General features: G+C 35.1%; 1 protein-coding gene across 1 annotated transcript; it reads right to left on the reverse strand.

Moving 5' to 3' along the window:
* Positions 1–383: 383 nt before the first annotated feature.
* On the reverse strand, positions 384–3,415 carry LOC130239249 (39S ribosomal protein L14, mitochondrial). Its single transcript, XM_056470331.1, has 3 exons — positions 3,341–3,415; positions 3,070–3,140; positions 384–871 (listed from the first exon to the last, which is right to left on the reverse strand). The coding sequence occupies exons 2-3, from the start codon at positions 3,126–3,128 to the stop codon at positions 505–507; spliced, it is 426 nt and encodes a 141-aa protein (XP_056326306.1). The 5' UTR covers positions 3,129–3,140; positions 3,341–3,415; the 3' UTR covers positions 384–504.
* Positions 3,416–9,717: the final 6,302 nt, after the last annotated feature.

A 9,717-nucleotide genomic window follows, 5' to 3' on the forward strand; every position in this document is an offset into this window, starting at 1 on the left:
TAACTCGCCATGTCATAAAGCGCAATCATCTCAGACTGGTTTCTCGAACATGACAATAAGTTCACTGTCCTCAACTGGCCTCCACAGTCACCAGATCTCAATCCAATAGAGCACCTTTGGGATGTGGTGGAACGGGAGATTTGCAACATGGATATGCAGCTGACAAATCTGCAGCAACTGCGTGATGCTATCATGCAAATCTGGACCAAAATCTCTGAGGAATATTTCTAGTACCTTGTTGAATCTATGCCACGAAGGATTAAGGCAGTTCTGAAGGCAAAATGGGGTCCAACCCGGTACTAGTAAGATGTACCTAATAAAGTGGCCGGTGAGTATATCTGATGATGATGTAACACTCACCACAAAAATGACAACACCAAATATTCATCCATATATATTTTATTACAAATGTCCTGAATGCTATGAACACAGTTTTCTTTAATATTTACAAAGAAAAAGTTCTTTGACATTGTGTGAGATTTGTCCTCCTGAGATGCAGGAACACTACACAAATCTTTGAGCGATGGCCAGCAGTTTGGAATATTCCCCTTCCAGTTTGCGTAGGTGTGTTGGTATCGGAGCTTTTATTCTGGTTCCTGTAGGGTTTCCATTCTCTTCGATCAATACCACATTATTTGAATCGAAGCGAGGGGTCATTCGAGCCCCGGGCATCTTATGGCCCACTATGATGGCTTTCTTCTTCTGTCCTTTAATGGCCAGTAAGACTCGGTCTCCCACTTTCCCGACTCCATTCTTGTTGTACACGTGAATAACTTTTGGTGGCCGGTGGTGATGGGCATTCCCAAGAGTGCTGTTGTCCACCACCCGCACGCGGGTTAACTTCTGGATAGCGGATACAGCGGATGAAACGCTGCGGTGAGATCGATCATATATGAAGTGGATCAGCAGATCATTACAGTTTCTAAGCTAAATAATAAAAAGGCATCACATTTATAGCTGAATGGTTTTAGATGGAGCATCAACATTGGTACACAGAACAATGTCTGAGAACTTAAAATGGTTTACTGTAGTCAGTGTGCGAATTATACATTGACAAACTGATCTTTTTTCAGTAGTAGTTTGGTAATACATGCTTCAGTGAATCAGATTTATGAATGTATTTAAATTACATCTAATTTTGTTAATAAAATGTATCTGTTTTTAGTATTTTGAAGAATATTTAGTAACTATTTTAGTAACTGTAGGTCAAACTATACAAATTATGTCTACTTTTTCTCTTTTTTTAGGCTGCATGCAGATATAGAAACCTATTTTACAAGAAATATGTTTTGTGAATACTTAAGATGTCTATCGGTGCTCTAGAACCTGCAAGTTTCAGACTGTTAAATGATATTTTTCATATTATGCATTCGCAATGGTATAAACCGTTATAGGGGAATCAAATCTATGTTTATATTATACATATTTAATGATTAATATTTAAGATATTGATAACTGATAAAAGCTATTTCTCACTATAAAAGGGCTGACCCCACACATCTTGTTTTGATGTCCTTCAGAGGGATCAAGCATTAATTAGGGGGTCTGTAATTTGCACCCTGATTGTAGTGCCAGGCAAAGATTTATTGCACAGAAATATATATCCAATTTATAAAACAATTTTGTTAGAGATAATTAAATGTATTGATTAAATTTGTAGTAGATAATTAAATTTGTAAAACATACACCCCTCACAAATAAATATTTTAAATTAATTATTTCTATAGGATGCTTTACGATAATATTTTTGTGCATATACATTAGTCACCAAAAATATGCCAAATCTGGAGCTAATCTAAAAAATTGTCTTAAGGTAACAGTCCAAAAATGAGTACACAGAAATTTATAATGTAAAAAAAAAGAGAAAAATCAAGAAACAAAAAATATATAAAATTTAGTTTACATTTTGCACTTTGTATTTTTTTTTAATTATTGAGATGCTTTTACTGAATAATTTAAATAGTAGTTTATTATTATTATTATTATCATTATTATTATTATTAATAAAAAAGACATTTATATATGATTATTATGATACACTATATAATAGGCCTAGCATTGTAATGTTTAACATCTACTTTTAGGAAGTTTGTCATTACATTTATTAATTTATATATATATATATATATATATATATATATATATATATATATATATATATATATATATATATATATATATATATATATGTGTGTGTGTGTGTGCGTGTGCGTGTGTAATAATTAAAAACCCGAAGTTATTATTAATAAGCATTTTAAATGTGCGGTTTGCCAATATTTCATGATAGTTTTCACTGCTTCACTGCTAGTAAATAATCTCAATTCATGCATGTGTGAGTGTGTATGTACAATATGTAAGCATGTATGTATATACACTACCGGTCAAACGTTTAAGGTCAGTTTTTTTTTTTTTATATTCTGTACATCAAGGCGCCATTTATTAAAAGTACATTTTTTTTATATTTATTAAACTTGTAAATAACTGCTTTCTTATTGTGTGTAGTTTGAAATAAAATTATTACTGCAATTATTATTGTTTTATTACTATTACCATTAATAATAATAATAATGATTATTATTATTATTAATATTAGAGTGATTTTTGAAGGATCATGTGGCTGAAAACTGGAGAATTAAAGCTGAAAATTCATCTTTAAAATCACTGGAATGAATGATTAAATTAAATGATAAACTACTTTTGAACTGTTATTTTATAGTGCAATAACATTTCACAATTTGTACTGTATTTCTGATGAAACAAATGCAGCCTTGGTGAGCAGGAGAAGCTGATTTTAAAACATTTAAAAATCCTACTGACCAAAACTTTTGACCAGTAGTTGTGTGTGTGGTGTGTGTGTGTGTGTGTGTGTGGTGTGTATGTATATATATATATTATATATATATATATATATATATATATATATATATATATATATATGAACATACATTTTATGATTATGAATGATAATGTAACTCAAAAAAGGCAAGTTATTATATAACAGTACAATATATTGCATTACAGTTCCACCATATGATTGTGGACTCCTTCAAAACTGTAGAAATATTTCACCTGAAAGCCCTCTGCTGCATCAGTTTGGGCAAAATCAGCCCGGATAACGACAATGCCATCCTGACCAGACACTGAAAACAACACAAAATGTTTAAATTGCGACAAAAGCATTCTGTCAATAATCATTTCATATTTATAGCAATAAGCATCAGGTTTCGTGTTATTACACTCCTCCTGGATACCGCTGAACGCATGCAGATGATCTCAAGCAGCTATTTTACCATTAGTCAGTGTGTTTGTAAAGTAATACTGTATAAATAACGATAAATACCTGATCAGCTCATTCACAGCCCACACCAATGTCACGCACACATCGGCTCTGCGTCATGACAAAGCGACGTTTGGTCTTTTTCTTCTAGTGAATCGAGCTTATTCATTTGCGCCACCTGCAGTACTGGAGGACACACATTTATGTATGTATGTTTGTACATTGGTTTGTACGGTTTGTACAGTCCATCCATACGGTACAGTAAATGCCCAAGTTATTAATACCCCTGGCAAATTTTGACATAAAATCACTTTTATTCAACCAGCAAGGCTTTTTTGGACTAGAAATGACACAGGCTTCTCCCAAATGGTAATAAGACGACACAAGAGGCATCGTTATAAAAAAAATATTCATTCATTCATTTTCTTTTCGGCTTAGTCCCTTTATTAATCAGGGGCTGCCACAGCAGAATGAACTGCCAACTTATACAGAATATATTTACACAGCGGATGACCTTCCAGCTGCAACCCATCACTGGGAAACATCCACACACACACATTCACACGCATACACTACAGACAATTTAGCTTACCCAATTTACCTCTAGCGCATGTCTTTGGACTGTGGGGGAAAGCGCGAGCACGCGGAGGAAACCCATGCCAACACGGGGAGAACATGCAAACACAGAAATGCCAAGTCTCGAACCAGCGACCTTCTTGCTGTAAGGTGACAGCACCACCGTGCAGCCTGTGGAAAAATATGCAAGTCAAAAAAACATTTTTAGGTATCTTTGAGCCAGAATTTGCCCATGATATGAATAATTTTGGGCTTGACTGTAGGCTATTCATTCATTCATCCATCCATCCACCCACCCATCCATCCATCCATCCATCCATCCATTTATCCATCCATCCATTTATTCAATTCAATTCATTTTTATTTCTATAGTGCTTTTTCAATGTAGATTGTGTCAAAGCAGCTTCACATGGAAGATTATGAATTGAGACAGTGTAGATCAGTTTTCAGAGTTTAAGTTCAGTTCAGTTTAGATCAGTTCAATGTGTTTTTAATATTCACTGCTGAGAGTCCAAACACTGAAGATCGATGTGCAGCTCATTTGGCAACAGCGGCAAGAAAAATAACTTCCCCAATTGGCGTAAGTGAAGGAAGAAAAGGCTCAGTAGGGCATGATAATTTCTCATGTGTGCAGAGCTGCAGTCTAGGCGCCGGAGGCTGGAGAACGCAGTGAAGACTTAGCGGTCCCTGGACTCTCACAGGGATCAGTCTCAGGCTCTCTACTCCTCCATGACCACTACAGCAGCTGCTACAGCCTGGTCCGGGAATGTGGAAACCTTGGGATCATCTCTTCACAGGTCTTGGATCGCTTCAGTGGCACTGCATAATCTCTGGGGGCCTCGGAATGAGTATCCCCTGGTGGAAATAAAGAACAATTAGCGTAGCTGCTGTTCATGGTGTATAAACGAGATGCAAGACCTGCGTGGAGCACATTCATGCATCATACCTGTGATGCATTGAGTGTAGCTTCGCTAAAAAGATATGTTTTTAATTGTTCATTCATTCATTCATTCATTCATTCATTCATTCATTCATTCGTTCGTTCGTTCATTCATTCATTCATTCATCCATTCATCCATTCATTCATTCATTCATTCTTATCTACTCATTCATTCCTCATTCCTTCATTTATTCCCTTTTTGTGTATTTACGTACATTTATTTAGTTATTTGCTTACCACACATTCATTTGTATTTTACAGATAATCACAGAGTTTTATATAATGGTTTTAATGTAATTATTATTCATCACAATTTATAGGCTAATAATTAGTGGCGCAGTCGGTAGCACATTCACCTCCCAGTAAGAAGGTCGCTGGTTCGACCCTCAGCTGGGTCAGTTGGTGTTTCTGTGTGGAAACTGGCTACCTATGTAAAACATAATAGGTATAGGATTTAGCATTTGCTTAGTCCAGTGCATGTAAAAAAAAAAACACAATAGGCATTTGCATGCGTGATACTATAAATACTGCGTCGTCTTGTAATTCATTTGCATTTTACTTAAAATGATTCAACGTCATGTGAGGTGTGAGATCTGAAACAGATAAAGCATCACTTCTGCTGAGTCTTCATATACGTAATCACTTCATCTGAAACTGCTTTGAATAATAATGAATTGTATGCATAACACAGGAATAATAATTTAAAAATAATTATTATTTAATTATTTATTTAATGTTCTGTATACGTAATTAAAACGAGCTGAATCAACACAATCCTTGAGTTTTTTTTTTGTTGTGTGTGTGTGGGGGGGCAGGGGGGGTATTTGTTTAACGTTGAATGCACTTACTGTAATTTTGGCAAAATAATTACGTTTAACTTCTGTTGGGACAGCATGAAGGAATTGTGTGGAACCCAGCATTTCTTTACAGTGTATTGTGCATTTTTCATTATGTTTCGAAATTAACAGCTAGGGTCGTTATTGGACTGAAAATGTAACACATACTTCTGTTGTGGTGTAAAAACATTAGAAATCACACATTTTTGTCATGATTTCCATAAAAAAAATGTGTTATTCTGGGGTGACACAATGGCTCAGTGGTTAGGCACTCTTGTCTCACAGCAAGAAGGTCCGCTGGTTCTAGTCTCGGCTGGGACAGTTTGTATTTCTGTGTGGAGTTGCATGTTCTCCCCATGTTGGTGTAGGTTTCCTCCAGGTGCTCCGGTTTCCCCCACAGTCCAAAGATAAGAGAAACTAATTGGCTGCAGTGAATGTGAGAGTGTATGGGTGTTTCCCAATACTGGGTTGCAGCTGGAAGGGCATCCACTGTGTAAAACATAAGTTGGCACATAATTCCTCTGTGGAGACCCCTGATGACTAAAGGGACTAAGCCGAAGGAAAATGAATGAACGTGTTCTTCTGTTTTGGTTTTACAACAATTAATGTTATGACTTTAACTCACACAGTTTTTTGTTACGGATAAGGTTAATTGTTTAGAAGAAAGATGGTAATAGTCATTACAATTCTAAAGTGGAAAGATTTAGGGTTACTGTTATGATTAATTTAGGATGAGGAATTTATGACAAGTGGGTTTAGCCTCCATTAACAAAATAACCATGTATAAACACATAAGCTACTGAAATAAACAAAAGCAGCCTAGGTATATGATTCTGACTGTAGGATATGGATATGGGTACAGTATATGATTCTTACTGTAGGATATGGTATGGGTATATGATTCTGACTGTAGGATATGGGTATGGGTATATGATTCTGACTGTAGGATATGGGTATGGGTATATGATTCTGACTGTAGGATATGGGTATGGGTATATGATTCTGACTGTAGGATATGGGTATGGGTATATGATTCTGACTGTAGGATATGGGTATGGGTATATGATTCTGACTGTAGGATATGGGTATTGGTATATGATTCTGACTGTAGGATATGGGTATGGGTATATGATTCTGACTGTAGGATAATCTTTGATAAAAATATCAGTTTTCATGATATTGTGATTACTGCTCTGAAATATATTCTTTTAAATGTCTGGGTAAAAAAACAGCAAACTTTTTTCCTCTTTCATTGATTTCTGCCGTCTTCATTAGTTTTAAAAACAGATTTATTTACAAATTAAAACGGCATCTTTGGATATCTTTTCTGCTGGAGATGCCGCTGTGCTAAAAAAAAACAAACAAACTTACATGTACCATAGGAACGGTATAAACAGAAAATTTTTGGCGGTTTTAAAACCTTGACTTTTCCAAACAGCGGTATACCTTGAACGGTTATCATCCCATGCTTACTGAAGACATGACAGAAGATCGGTTCAGTTTTAAGGCTTTCTGTTCTTTAGTGTTAGGAGAGTATGTTTAGAAATTTTTAGAAAACAGCTAAAATACACACGTAATAATAATAATAATAATAATAATATATAGAATAATAATAATAATAATGGTCATAGTTTTAAGGAAAACTTACAGCGAATTTTAGATCAGATCTATTTTTGTACAAATATTATATAAACCATTTTAATGATTTACTTTTTTTGTTTAATTACATGTATTTGTTGATTTACTGTTTGTTGATCTTTCATTCCTATTGTATTTATGTATTAAAACTTTATAAGTTGGATCATGACTTTATCTATACATGCACCAACCTAAATCACATAATGTTACTGCATCTACAGGCCCTGCAGGGAGGGTCCGGTGGTTCGAAGGACCCACCCCATCACCAACAAAGGTCCAGAATTTGGTCCCATATATGAGCTCATTTGTCCTTTTTGACTGCTATGCCATCATAAAATGTGAAAAATACTCATTGAAGAAGGCTTTAAGACCAAGAAGAAACTGATGTAAGTGAAGTAATCTTTCACTACTGATTGTATTGTTGTTAAAGAGCAAAAACATTTTGCAAGTAACTTTTATTCTAAATCTTAGACCTTATTCTTGATAGAAAGAAATAAAAGACCAATAAAAAAGTTGTGTAGCACCAAAAGTTAATTTCAAAGTTTATAAAATTAAATTTTTACTAATACTATATATGATATATACTAAGTAGGCTAGTGTTGTTATCCATGAATTTTCAAATGTACTTTTTACAAGAGAGGCTAGAAAAAGCAGGAAGCTCTAGATTATTATTATTATGTTAAAAGTGGCCAAATTCTTACAGAAAAGTTGAATGTGCTTACTTTGCCTTAATAGGCAGTTTTTAATTTAAAGCCTTAACATTTTTCCCATAATGATTTATGATGTGATAAATTTGTATTTTAAAATGTATATGTATAAATAAGTTTTTTTTATAATATTTCTTTATTCTAAATATTTAAGAAATGTTTTTGGTACCTCAAAAAGTGTGAATATGTTGGCCGCAGCTTAAAATGTGCTTTAAATGTCACTAAACTTTAGTATTTAAATCTTATAATATGGTAGAAAATCAGGCAAATAACTGCAAAAAGCTCCACTTTTTGAGAAAAAAAACTTCCCCTTTCACCAGACTGGCTACGGGCCTGATCTAATTTGTTTCTGTATCCCCTGTTACTATTGAAAATTTAAAAAAAAGGGAGAGTAAAGATGGTTAGCTGGTCTGGGGGTGTTTAAAGACCACGCCTCTTTTTCCCAACATCCGGGCCTTTTAGCGCGAACCTGGAAAAAACACTTCAAACTCTCAGGGACGCCCATAATCAGAGTGTGTATCTACTTTCACCTACCTTTACTACTTCTTTACACAAAAATAAACTGACTGTAGCGTCTCTTTTAAATTAGCATTGGGCGTTTTCGGGGAAAGTTTGTAGTGACGGATAGTGTCAGTTTGTGGCTGTCACGAAGGCACGCGCGTGCTCACTCATACAGCCGCGCGCACTTGCGTGTGACGCGCGCTCGCTCACTGGTCAGCGGGAGCGCGCTCGGGTCCCAGTCAGTCAGTCAGAACCGACCCGAGTCTCGAGCGGAATACTGACGGACAGAAACGGTAAGAAACCGGCACTTACGAAACTAACTGTCATGGAGGTCCAGACAGGTCATTAAATTGTAATATGTGAATTAATAGTTGTCTTGCGAGTGACATTTACACACTTTATGTCTTTGAGGACAAGCTAGCAAGCTAACAGCTAACTAGAGTCATGGATATGAGTTTCTCTTTGCAATATTTATAACTTGTTATGTGTATATACATTAAAGCTTTATGTAGTCAACCCTAAAAGTCTTTAATACCTAGCAGTTATGTGTTTTCTGTTAAAATAAAGCGCTTTAAGTTAGCCTGTCACGCTGCTGAATGAGTGTTGGTTTATATTTAGCACCTCAGCAGAAATATCAATACAAATATAGATTCATATTAATAGCTTTATTTACATTGAACTGTAATTAGACATAGCCACACGTTCAGCATGTGTTTACATACATCCTAAAGACAAATGTGACATCTTAATACACACACACCACACAGTTCTTTGGTAGAACTACTGAACATTCAGAAATTGTTTGACTTTATTAATGAAAGTGTTCATCGAAAGTCATTATTTAAATGAACTGACTGAGCAAATAAGAACAGATGAAGCAATATTTATAAATGGAATCAACCTAAACCCCTTAGTCCTCCATGCCTGTGATATTTCTCTGCTTTGTCACATTATGTTATGAGGTGTGTGTCTGGTGTTAATCAGCTCTGAGTCCAGACATGCATGACTAAAGCCTCTATTTGTGGTTGTGTGAGATAGTGAGGGGACAAGCTTATCTAGCCAACATTTTCATATTTTTTTGTTAGTTTTATAAAATGACACTAAAATCATTTAAACGTGCATAGTAAAGTATGTCTGTCAATGCATATTTCTGTGTGCTGTTAAATTGTCTCAACAGAGTGGTCTCATTTCATGTTTTCCTACATAGCCTGTCCTAAATTATGACAGCTGCTGATCATTTTG

The sequence above is a fragment of the Danio aesculapii genome, chromosome 13 (assembly GCF_903798145.1).
Source record: "Danio aesculapii chromosome 13, fDanAes4.1, whole genome shotgun sequence".
NCBI lineage: Eukaryota > Metazoa > Chordata > Actinopteri > Cypriniformes > Danionidae > Danio > Danio aesculapii.